Genomic DNA, 13,060 nt, shown 5'->3' on the forward strand with positions numbered 1-13,060 from the left:
CTTGTTCGGGGTTAGAATGCAGCTCTTTTAAGCACCGCAGACGTTGTGTGGTAAGCTCTGTCTGGCCTGCAGATGCTTGCTCATCTGCAAGGTCGGGCAGATAATACTCTTCTCTCAAATTCTTAGCAGATGGTTTTGGTGGCCTATGAAGCCCCTTCTTCTTGGCACCAGAGTGCCTTGAATAAACCGCATGGACTTTGACCTGTGTGGGGTTGACCTTCCTTCTGTCTGTGCTGTGGGTCTAGCCTAGCTTTGGAAGGTGTGCCCATCTCCAGGGATGGTGGTAGAAGTTGGGCAGACAGGTGGCCCGCCTGTGAGAACAGACCTGTGGTTGCTCGAAGGCTCTACTCCCTTTATGTGCAGAGTTTTGATGATTTAAATACAACAGACAACTTTAATAGAGAAACAATAGACGCATTCCTACTGAAGACAACACACCTGCATGCTTAGTCGTGTCCAACTCTTGGAGCTCCATGGACTGTAGCCCACCAGGCTCCCTTGTCCATGAGATTTCCAGGCAAGAATACTGGAGCAAATTGCCATTTCCTTCTCCAGGAGATCTTCCCAACCCAGGAATCTAACCTGTGTCTCCTGCATTGCAAGTGGATTCTTTCCCCACTGAGCCATCGGGAAAGCCCCTATTAAAGACAGGCAGGCGACAAAGATACCCCTTATTACCACTGCTATTAAATTATTTTAATAGAAGTAACAGCAAATGCAGTTGTAAACATTATAAACTTGGGAAAGGAGGAGGTGAAATGATCACTGTTGGCAGCTGATTGGATGGGATTGTTACTGAGAGCTTAATAAAATTCAGTGAAGTAGTGGGGAGTGAAAAATACATAGAAATAACCTATATGTTTAAGTATGCATGTTTATTCTATATTGTAAGAAACACACACAGAGGCACATATATTTGCTAAACAAGGAGGAACTGTTTTTGTTAAAATAAGTATATTTCTGAAATAGATTAGGTGCTCTTATTTCCATAGAGTGGATGTGTAATCTGGTTAACTCAATTACATTTCCATTACAAATTTGACTTTCAAGATTCCTAAGAAGGCATACTAATAATACACAGAAAGGTATTGTGGGAAATATATTTTAATGGCTCTTTCAAGCCTGCATTTGGAATTTCTTATAATACAGAACTTTAAAAAAAAGAATTTTGTTTGTTTGTTTTTGGCCCTGCTGGGTCTTGCTTGCTGTGTTGGCTTGTCTCTGGTTGCTGCGAGCCAGGCTGCTCTCTGTTTCGCAGGCTTCTCGCTCCAGCGGCGTCCTTGTGGCACCGGTTGTAGGGCTCGCGGGCTTCAGTAGTTGCAGCACACGAGGCCTCGGTAGCTGCGGTAACCAGGCTCTAACTCCATGTTCAGTGGTTGCGGCATACAGACGCGGTTGCTGTGTGGCCTGTCGGATGTTCCCAGATCAGGGGTCAAAACCGTGTCTCTCGTATTGGCAGGCGGATTCTTTATGACTGAGCTACCAGGGAAGCCCAGCACAGACTTTTAACACCAGAAGAGTAATCCCCCAGGTAGAATTTATGATGGAATCTAAAGTAAATTGAAGTGTTTTCAGTTAGATTGATCTTCTGTTCTCATGGCACTGATTTTTAACATTTGTTAATTGGTTAAAGTGTTACAATTTGTTTTAAAGTAATAGTTTAATGTAGAGCATGAGCCAGGAGAATATTTTTCGCAGGGGCGTTGTTTGGAAGGTGGCTTACATTTCTCTACCGCCAGCTTTTTGCCCTTTGAGCAGAAGTAGCGGTGTATCTACTGCTAGCTATGTCGGTGTTAGAAGTCAGGCATCATTCATCTGAAGAACTGTAGGGCCTGGGGTGAGGGTGTAGGTATGGTAGTGTTTTGGAAGCTTTCTAGGTGACTCTCTGTTTGGTTTAGCTATGGCTGTTATGCTTGTGATTACATATTATTTATTTTTTAAGATACACAAGTAAATAATTGTTCTTTTGTTCCTAGCTCAATAGGATGGAAATAAGTGTAGCTTCCCATATTCTTTGAATTCTAAGTTTACCTACCACACTTTAGGAAATTAGGCGATTTATTTTGTTTTTAATGCACATGAGGAAGAAGAGCCACATTAGCTTCACTCTGTGCATCCAGAAGTCTATATCTGCATGTTCTCACCTTTATCCTCTGGTGTAATTTAACTCAACCCCTAAAGACCTTGATTCAAAGAAAATACTATCAGTGCCTGTCTCTGAGCTCTGAATTTTCCAGTCCCAGGGCTTGGAATGTGGAGGAGATGAAAGAAAACAGACTTGAGAATATGCAAACATGAACTCAGACCTTCCCCAGAGCATCACCAGGAACTCCCCCAGTTGCTGAATTTCACTTCAGAATGTGCTTGATGCTTTATCTGAGTTTGGGCTGGGTTAAGGGAGTGCAGAGTGTAGAGGCTATTAGATGCACACAGAAAGACTGAAGTGCTTACTTGGAGGAAAACTCTGAACCTTCGTCTCACCAGGAGAATTGTATGTTTAATGTGCTTCTTAGACTTTTAGGGCACAAATTAGAGATTACAGGTTTGCTTTTGAGACTAGCCATAAATGTTCTTAAACTGGAAAAATTCTGTTACAGCCGTTCAGGAAAGACTAGGTTGTTCTTGAAGTAGTGTTGGTCTAGCTTATGTTAATGGTTCCTTCTCAGTATCCCTTACAATTTATTCTGTCAAAATTTGTATTTGGCCTGTTGATTACCAGTCCATTGTTAATGTCTTTACTCTTTACTAACACACAGGTTTTTTTTTTTTTTCCTTTGAAGAAACTTGAGGGAATCAGAAACCAGTAATCTTGGGAGGTGGGGGAGTGCATATGGTGATAGAAATTGGTATTGCAGGGGTTGGCGGGACTGTTGACTGTACAACTTCTAATATTACCAAAAAAATTAACCTTATAAATATATTATTTATATACAATATTAAAGTAAGGGGGGCCTAATTGTTGAGTAAAAATGTGCTTGTTGTAGAATAAGTTGAAAATATAAGAAAATACAAAGAAAAATTATAGTCAACAATCTCAACCATCTAGATGTAACATCTCCTAGGTTGCTTCGGTCTGAAAGAAAAACCATGTTTATATGTACAGTGTGGCTCAGTCGCTCAGTCGTGTCCAGCTCTTTGTGACTCTGTGGACTGTAGCCCGCCAGGCTCCTCTGTCTGTGGGATTTTACAGGCAGGAATACTGGTGTGGGGTGCCGTTTCCCCCTCCAGGGGGTCTTCCCGAGCCAAGGATCAAACAGGTTCTTTACCACTAAGCACCTGGGAAGCCCATATACGGTGGACCCATGACCAGTGTTAGGGTTTGGGACGCAGCTGAAAATCAGTGTATAACGTTCATAGTCTTCTCTGTGTCCAGGGTTCAGGATCTGTGAGTTCAGCCCACCAAGGATTGTATGGTACTGTGGTGCATATCTAATGAAGAAACTCCACATATGAGTGGACCCATGAAAAGTCAGCTCCTTGTTGTTTAAGGATAACCTGTACAAATTTGTACATTTTGACAAAACAATTTATAATGTGTTGTTATTTGAATGAAAGCAAAATAATTAATAAAAACTAAAATTATTTAATTTTATAGATTATTAACTATTTTGCTTTCATTCTTTTTCATTGCTGCATAGTTCTACCATGTTGAAATACTTGATTTCACCAGTTCACTATTGTTGGATATACAGATTGTCCTACTTTTCTTTGATTATAATTCCTTGTGAGTTAAACCATCCATAATGATTATTGGATGCAGAATTGCTGAGTCAAAGTCACAGTTTTTTTTAACTTTTTAATTTGCACTGGGGTATCGCCAATAACAATGTTGTAGTATTGTCAGGTGAACAGAGAAGGGACTTAGCCACCCACACACATGAATCCATTCTCACCAAACTCCTCTCCCATCCAGGTTGCCACATGACAGTGAGCAGAGTTCCCTGTGCCATACAGTAGGTCCCTGCTGGTTATCCATTTTGAATATAGCTGTATTTACATGTCTGTCCCAGACTCCCTAACTGTCCCTTCTCCCCATCCTTGCCCCCTCCCCCCATCACAAGTTAGTTCTCTACCTCTGTGTTTTGTAAGTAAGTTCATTTGTATCTTTTCTATTTAGGTTCCACATATGAGGGATGTCATATATTTCTCTTTTCTCTGTCTCTGACTTAACGTCACTCGCTATAACAGTCTCAGGTCCATCCAGCCACATAGTTATTTTTAAGGCGTAATCAGATTGCCTCCCAGAAGGTGTGTACTTATTTGTGCTCATTACGTGTATGAGCATCTCCGTCACTGTGGCTGCACGACATGCCCCCTTGACCGGCCAGTCACTTTCGAATTCATTGCAGTATAATAGATGGGACCTGAAGATAGGCAACTCCCAGATTCCTGGTTGTGGGGAGAAAACAATATAGGGCATGCAAGTAAAATTGATCTCATACCCAGTATGTGATTGTCATTAGGCTGTAGTGGGTATTTTGCACAATTTAAGTCTAGAGTATTTGAATATTAGGTTCCTGCCCTTAGCCATGATGGGTGAACTTTTTACTGTCCTAGTTGAACTCTTCTCAGCTGATAGATTGAATTGTATTCTGCCTGCTGCTGGCCAAGCATTATAATGGAACGATGTATAAAACTGAACATTTGCTAGATTAAAATATTCCTAAAAATGGATGTCCAACTGAATTTATTGAAAGATGAGAGATGGTTGACTAAGTAACTTGCACACTTGAATCCAGAGAAGATATTGCACCATATTTAACTGCCTTTCGAAATGTTTACTGACCATCTTGTGTCGACGTGCAGAGGTACTTTGCTGGCACACTAGTGGTTCTGTGAATTTCACTTTTGGATCTTGGCAGAGAAGGGGGAGAAGAGGCTAGGCAAATAGTTGGCAAGAGAAGCAAATAGTTACAAGTCTGTTAACAATGAAGTCTTGTTTGCCCATGCTTGGCCTGTCTGCAGTTCTGAGACTGGATTCCGTAGCTCTGTGAACTGTTATCACAAGAGCACTCCTTTGGTTTAGGGTGCTTGGGACTGTAGCATACTGAAGAGAACACAGTCATGTATATCTTACTGGGATGAGTATATCCTGTCCCTGTTAGTATACAGGCATTAATTGTAGGAAGTGGGCTAGGAATGGTTTATCAGTGCAAGTCTCTGGAATTGCTTCTTAAATCTGTTTGTGTTTTCTGCGTTTCAGAGTGAGAAGGTTACAGAAATCAAGACTTACTTTTTTTTTTTTTTTTTTTGGTAAAGCAAAGGAGCAAAGACTGCTTGTTTAATAGGGTCTTGGTTGTGAGAAAGATGTAATTTTATAGTGTAAGCTTTTGCAAAGACTACTACTTTAGTAGTATCTATTTCTAATAAGTGAAATTGTTATTTCACCTTACTTGGGGTTATGATCTGTTAATAAATCTCATAGTTTTATTACAAAAGTGAACTGAGAATTAGAAAATGATGATATATACTTCTAATTTTAGCAGTTCTGAAAGGGTCCTCTTTTTTGGGAACAGTGAGAAAAACTGAGGGCAAAATTAAAAATACCATCTTTATTACTAAGAGCACATGAAATGTTTTTAAGAAGTCATGTATTTGATTGTAGGTCTTTCTTTTGTTCATATGTGTCCTGTGTTTCTGTGTTATGGGTAGGTAGATTAGCATTCACCTGCACCCCAATTTTTAGTCTCACTGCTGTTTTTCTCTAGTGAAATACTTCCTTCAGCAAAAGCATGATGAAAATTAACTTTTAGTAATTAAAATGTTAAATTCTCTCTCGGCTTAACAGCGAACTTTTTGTTTTTGTTTTCAGCATTGGTTGGATGGTACAAAAAGCATCAAAAAACAAGTAAAAAGTAAGTGTTGAAAAATTTTTGAAAAAAAATTGGAAACTGAATTATATATAATTGCATATTAGAAACTGGTTTCTCATAGTTGGGACATAAATCCTGTTTCTGATGAGTTTCTTAGCATCTCCATTTTTGTAAAAATAATTTCAATCTGATATATTGACACACCCCTTAAATTATATAGGGTTGATGGTAATCTAGATTCATGTGGTTTGTTTGTTTGTAGTTTGTTTCTAGGACAAAGGCTTGCAGTTTGGAAATGAGATTGAGTTCCCATGAGATACTTAACTTCTGTGTAGTAGTTAGTTACATTGGAATTTTTCTATTTGGTATCTGCCCTGCTTTAGAAAGTATTTTGAGACTTTAAGGCTGTAACTTTTTTTTTTGTTATTAAGACTGATGAAAAGAAGTTATTCACATAAAATGTTAGTATTATTCCTAGCGGTAGGGAAAAATACCAGTGTCCAGTCCATAGTCCATCATGTTTTTTGTAGTACCAGATTTTAGGGCACCTCAACTCTTTTTACAAAATAATGGGATCTCTGATAATATAGAGGTTAGTGAAGTGGTGAAGTGAATTGGAAAGAATGTGAGTGAATTTGCCATGTTCAGTTAGCAACAGGTGTTCTCTCTGCTCTCAAGAAGCACAGCTCAGCAGCTGTGTAGGGCTGTTGGCGGACACAGTCAGGACTTTTTATTTGACATATTTGGCCCTAAACTTCTGGAATTCATCTGGAGCTGTCTGTTCTTGGGAGGACAGGTGATGTGACAGTGCTGCCTGGTGGTTGGGACGTTTAAAAAGTCTGCTGATTGTGTTAGGCTCAAGCCTACAGTGTAACCTCCATTATTGCTGCAATAATCTAGTCTCTTCTGTCCACTTCAGTAGATTTGTGACAAGTTTACTGACTGAAAATCCTTACTATTTAAATAGCTGTATTGAAAAAATTACCCCCCCCCCCTTTTCTTTTAATGGCAGTTGGTTCACCCTATTGTCTGCATCTTCGAGTTAAGTTTTATTCCTCAGAACCAAATAACCTTCGTGAAGAGCTGACCCGGTAAGACCACCATCTAGAGTTATATACAAGAGTCAAGTTTCAGGTAGACTAGCTAAAGATGTTGGAAGATTACCTCAATAATTCCTTCAGTTTTACAGACAGCTTATGAAATGGATACTTTGTCCTGGTAACAGGAGACCTGACAAGTGAATTTCATTTTGAGACAGTGTTTTTTTAAGTGTAGGATGTTTTCCTTTATTTACCAATTTCCAAAATAAACAGTTGGTTCTCTAACATCCTGCAAAAGTAACTAGTGAGTTCTGAAGTATCACTGTCAACTCATGAATAACAGGGCTATCGTGTTTTAATATATTACCTTTTTATGTTTATTACCTTTATTAATATTCAAAATTATCTATTTTTCGCCACTGAGAGTTATTTCAGGTTGGCTCCTGACTGTCTTTATTGACATACCATTGAGTAATGAAAATATTGAATCCTGATTTCTCTTGAATGGTCTTAAATAACTTTAGATAAGTTACAGAAACTTATTTTTATTTTGTTTTGCCTTAGTATTTATCCACTGAGTCTATATTGCATTTCTGTGACTCATGCACATGTCCTACTTTTATTAAGTAAAAAATTGAATTCCTGAATCCCTGTAGAAGGGTTTCCTCTTGAATATTCTCCTGATGGATAAGAGCATAGTTGTCATCTGTGTGCATGTAGCTGTATCCCTTTACTTACGAGGCGGCTGTGTTGTCAGATCACAGAGTTCATTCTCACAAATTTGCTTTAAACCTTGTCTTTTGAGAGTGTCCTGAACTCCAGTGCATCCTTCTGGTGCTGAATGCCTCTTGTTTCATATTTGTTTTCCTTTATAGACTTTATTGTGGGTTAAGTTTTGTAATTAATAATGTTTCTTCTCAGATTAGAAGGGCAGGATTATTTTTCACGGTAGATTGTTCTGTTTAGTAAAATTTGTGCCTTTTATTTTTCTTAGGTATTTATTTGTTCTTCAGTTAAAACAAGATATTCTCAGTGGAAAGTGAGTATTAGTTTAAGGTAAACCATGTTTTCTTGAGTAGTTGAAAAAATAAGTCCATAGTTAAACATGAAAAAGAAGCAGTCAACATAAAGTATGTCTTATTTCCATTTATCATAAAACAGAGGTTGTGACATTGGCTCATTTAACACATTTATGTTTTGGTCTCAGATTAGAGTGTCCCTTTGATACAGCGGTTCAGTTGGCAGCTTATAACTTGCAAGGTAAGCAGTTTTTATGTTCACTGTTAAGAGTGAAGCATAATTCTTCTTTGTGTGTGTTTGAAGCCTCTCAGAAGATTCATAGTGACATGCCAGAAGAGAAACACCTGTGTTTGTTTAATATTGCATCAGTATCCAGCTCTGACTCCCTTGTTTCAGAGCATTGCCTTCTTTTCCTTCCATTTATTTGCTACCTTTCTGTCCAATAGTAGTTTCAAGCAGAATTTGTAGTCTACTTGATAATTCAATACATGATATGGTTGGACCCTCAGCAGATTTTTTCTTTTTATAAAGAATGCAAGATGTATGAGTAAATTGTTGCTGTGGCCACCTGGCTTGCTTTCTTTTGTCTTATTCTTAAGAATAAGTCCATGGAAAGAAGTACTTAGCGTGTATTTAGAAGTTCCTGATGGTTATTGTAAGAACTTTTTTAAAAGTGTTTTCCAGTCAGTGAGATTAATGAAAAACTTACCCTTTTGTACCTTGTTACACTGATCAAATATTTGTTAAACTTAGGCATTTTTCTTCTGAAAAAATTGACATTTTAGGAAAATAATAATTTGCCTTTGTTCATAAAATGGAAAGAAACATTTTGGCTGGAGTATCTATATATACTAGAATAAAAATAATACATAATAATTAAGACATTAATAATTTTATGCTTTTTTTGGGTGATTCTGTATTATCCCCAACCTCTCTAAATCAGTAGTATTTATTTTCCATTGTATGGCTAATAGACTAAATTTTCATGTTTTATGGTAAACCTAATCTGATTTTGTACTTATATTTTGGAAAGCATATTTTTCTGTTGATAGAGTAATTGGTGACTGAAAGAAATTTTCTGTACTTCAGAAATGTGCTGCTAATGTAAATTGTAGTCTGTCTACAGACTGAAGCTTGTTTTCTCTTGTGCTGGAATGTTGAATGGATACTATTTGGAAGTGCTCTACCTTTAGAACTGTAATGATCACAGTACATAATTGCACACATCTTTTTTTGAAAAGCACATTTTTAATGTTCTACTAATTGCTGTGTGAGAATTCTGAAACTCTCGGAGCTATAGAAAAGCTGTCATTTTCAATAACTGTGTTCCATCACTTAATGCTTCATACATTCTGTGTCTCATTTTGTAAGTTTCATGGCAGCCAAAGTTTATACTTCTTGAAAATGATCTTTGTGCATTTTTGTGTGTTTAACAAAACACTTAATGCTCACTAAATATTTACTGTCTGATTCATGCATATAGCTCTGTTATATTATCTCTTAACCCTATTTATATTTTTTCCCTAAATAAAATCTCTTTCTTACTTTCTCTTTTATCCATGGTTACCATTTTTTTTGGGCGGGAGATAGGAAAGTAGGATTTACTGGTGGACATGAGTAAGGAGGGGACAGTGCCAGGGCTCTCATGAATGTAAGGCCCACCATTCATCCAGGGGGCCACAATTAGGGATGTATTTGACCCCACAGCTATCTGGGATGAGCTGTATTTTTTAATTCATCCATATTAAACTTAGTAAATACCCCTTCTTGGAGATGTGGATCTTTTAGAAGCCAAGAAACTTGAACTTGCCTCTCAATAGGGCCTCAATCACAAGCTCCGTGTTCTGCAGCTTGACATTATGACTTGGCCAATGCGGACCCTAGCCTCTGTGCCCTGGGCTTTCCAAAGGTACCCTGCATGCCTGTCTGGAGCTTATCAGCTCTGGTGCAGGACAGCATGGTGCAAGGGATGGAGCCCACTCAGATGTGAAAACCATCTTTGCCACAGCTTTTCACCATGTACTTGTTGGCACAAATACGGGCAGCCTTCAGGGCCTCAGAGGAGAGCTGCTCATACTCATCTGACACTATGGCTGCAGAGTGGGCGTGGTGCAGTTGTATTTGTGATTCCTCGAAACTTCATACTGTGTCTTATGCATCTCATTGTCCTGTGTCTAATAGGTCACCAAATCCTACGGATTATTAAGGTCCTTAAGAGTAAATTAACTGAAGTATTACTCACTCTTCATAAAATTAGCTCGTTGCTTCTTGTTTATGACTTTTTTTTTTTTGCCCACACCTTGTGACATGTGAAACTTCCCCAACCAAGGATCGAACCTGTGCCCCCTGCAGTGGAAGTGTGGAGTCTTTAAGGCCCACCATAGATGCCCTCATATATGGTTTTTGTTTTATCAGAATAATCTTTATCAGTTTTATCACACACTCAAGTTTAGTTTTTCTCCACCGTTTTAGTATATATCCTGAACAGCATTATGTAGCCGATTTAGTTTGGGGCTTTTGAAGAACTTGTGTTCTACTTGTGGTTGCCCGGAGGGGACGAATGGGAGGAAGGGATAGTTAGGGAGTTTGGGATCCATGTACACACTGCTGTATTTAAAATGAAAAACCAACAAGGATCTACTGAATGACACAGGGAACTCTGCTCAGTGTTAGGTGGCGGCCTAGAGGCGGGGGAGTCTGGGGGAGAGTGGATGCATGTGTATGTATGGCCGAGTCACTGCTGTCTGCCAGAAACTAGCACCGCATCGTTAATCGGCTGTACTCCAATATAAAATAAAAAGTTAAAAAGAAAAAACAAACTTATGTTCCAGGCAGAAGAGCAAGTTCTTTAGCAGTGAAGTGGGAGTGAGAATATTTTCCAAGGTTGCTGTGAAGTTAAATAACAGTATGTCTGCAATATGACTGTTGTGTAAAGTAGATGCTTAGTAAACAGTTATTACCATTTTTATGATTATCTCAAAGTAGGACTCATGTACTTTTTCTCTCCATGGCCGAATTTTTTATCAAAATGGAAGTGTTTTAATTTAATATAAGTAAAATATTTTTTAAAGGAAGACTTTCTAAAGAACAGAAAATGAGAATCATCATTTTCCCTCCATCCCCAAACCCAGTTCAGAGGTAACCGCAGATGGGCGCATAAATGTGTCTGCACTGTCCAGTAACTTTTCTTTTTTATTTCTTTGGGAAAACTTCCAGGGGACAGTGATTCTATCTTACAGTGATGTTTGATGTCTTGTTCTGTGCATAATAGCTTCTTAGCAGATGCTAGCTAACTGTTTTATTAAAGGATTGCTGAATATTTTTGTTGACTCAATATACAGTCAAAAGTTATTTCTCTGTGGAAGGCTAAAAGAGATTTTCAAAAGCTAAGCATCGTATAGTGTGACTCAGTTAGGAATAAGACATTTAATTGAAAATATACTACTAGGCACAATTACATGATTTGTGCATGCAGACAGATAAGTCACAAGTCTAAGGTGGATTTATTTTTGGTAATGGTCTGGGTGTTATGAATGCCTTGTAGTTTAAGAAAGTCTAATCTTCTGTTAATAAGTGGGTTTTGAAGAAGGATTCAGCAGGAAGTAAACTTACCAACAAAACGTAACCTTGTGAAACTTAACATTTGTAGCTGAACTTGGAGACTACGACCTTGCCGAGCACAGTCCTGAACTTGTGTCTGAGTTCAGGTTTGTGCCTGTTCAGACAGAAGAGATGGAGCTCGCTATATTTGAGAAATGGAAAGAATACAGGTACTTTAACATCACCACAACAGTGATTCCACGTTTGTTTTCTTCTGTGTTCTTAGCATAGAATTCATTGTATATTTGTAATCATCTTAAAATGTATTATTTTTTAAATTTCAGGGGTCAGACACCAGCACAAGCTGAAACCAATTACCTGAATAAAGCCAAGTGGTTAGAAATGTATGGGGTTGATATGCATGTGGTCAAGGTAAGCACTGTGTTGGGATGCTTTCTAAGAAAGTTATTCCTTCAAGACTCAAGGTAACCATGGTATCTCTTAGTGTGAAGGAGAGTGTGTAATTTGCAGGGGCTATACTGGGCACTTTGGATGTGTGGTTATGAAGATTGAGAGTAGATACTGAATGATGAGAGTCTCACACAAAAACTTGTTTTAAGAAAGAAGACAGCCAAAATTTCCAAAAAGGTGTGTCTGTGGTTTTAAGTTATCACTGTTTTTTTTTTTTTTAGTTTTTGAATCACTTTTTATTCTTTCACTTCATATTCATATCATCTTTTATCATGTAAGCTTGAGTAGGCTCTGTAAGGATGAAAATAATTTAGAAGGTAAAGTTGAAGATTTGTAGCTTGAGGGGACGTTGATAAGCTGTGCCTGCCTGCCTGCAAAGTGATTCAGTCGTGTCGGACTCTTTGTGACCCTATTGACTTTTAGCCTGAGGGATCCTCTGTCCATAGGATTCTTTCTCCAGGCAAGAATACTGGAGTGGGTTGCCATGTTCTTCTCCATTGATAAGCTCTAGTCTAGTATAACCTATGGAGTGATTTGTTATTTTTAGTTTTAAAAGCTCCATTTTCCCAGAAATGCAGTCTTTTTCAAAATCTGTGATTTAAATGGTGACTAGAATTTGGGAAGACTCTGGAAATTTGGTGTGGTAGTGTCACTACCTGTATGTCTTCCAGTGAACACATACCCTAAAACTATAGTGTCTCAATGAACTAAATATGCATGAGTTTTCCTGAGAATGTTATTTTGGATGTTTTAATTGTTGAAAGCACCTTTCACATTAATATTAACCTGTATGTAATTAATATAATTCAGTATGAAAAGAAAAACAGTCCTGTGAAAATGTGAACCCTGTTTTATGCAGATAAAGCTAACACATGTTGCTCCCCTGAAATTAGGCCAGAGATGGGAATGACTACAGCTTGGGACTGACCCCAACAGGAGTCCTTGTTTTTGAAGGAGAGACCAAAATTGGCTTATTTTTTTGGTAAGCAGAGTTAATATCAAAGATAATTACTGTTGTTTTGTTTTTTAAATGAATAAAAACACTTACATGAAGTTAGACCATAAAATAGAATTTGGACATAGTTCTGACAAGCTTGAAAGTGATTTGCAACTCTCTCCTATTCATCTGTAGTCCTGCTTCCCCAAGCCAGTTTTTAAAACTCTTAATTGCATTTT

The 13,060-nt window shown here is 38.1% G+C and overlaps 1 protein-coding gene across 6 annotated transcripts in view; it reads left to right on the top strand.

Moving 5' to 3' along the window:
* EPB41L5 (erythrocyte membrane protein band 4.1 like 5) overlaps window positions 1–13,060 on the top strand; it is a 156,925-nt gene that overhangs the window by 40,858 nt on the left and 103,007 nt on the right. For all 6 annotated transcript variants that reach the window (XM_043894711.1, XM_043894712.1, XM_043894715.1 and 3 more), the window contains exons 4-10: window positions 5,813–5,855; window positions 6,826–6,904; window positions 7,848–7,892; window positions 8,061–8,113; window positions 11,523–11,643; window positions 11,758–11,845; window positions 12,778–12,866. In XM_043894711.1, the coding sequence (XP_043750646.1) occupies window positions 5,813–5,855; window positions 6,826–6,904; window positions 7,848–7,892; window positions 8,061–8,113; window positions 11,523–11,643; window positions 11,758–11,845; window positions 12,778–12,866 (518 nt within the window). The remainder of the gene's footprint in view (window positions 1–5,812; window positions 5,856–6,825; window positions 6,905–7,847; window positions 7,893–8,060; window positions 8,114–11,522; window positions 11,644–11,757; window positions 11,846–12,777; window positions 12,867–13,060) is intronic.

Source organism: Cervus elaphus, chromosome 33, assembly GCF_910594005.1.
Source record: "Cervus elaphus chromosome 33, mCerEla1.1, whole genome shotgun sequence".
NCBI classification, from domain to species: Eukaryota; Metazoa; Chordata; class Mammalia; order Artiodactyla; family Cervidae; genus Cervus; species Cervus elaphus.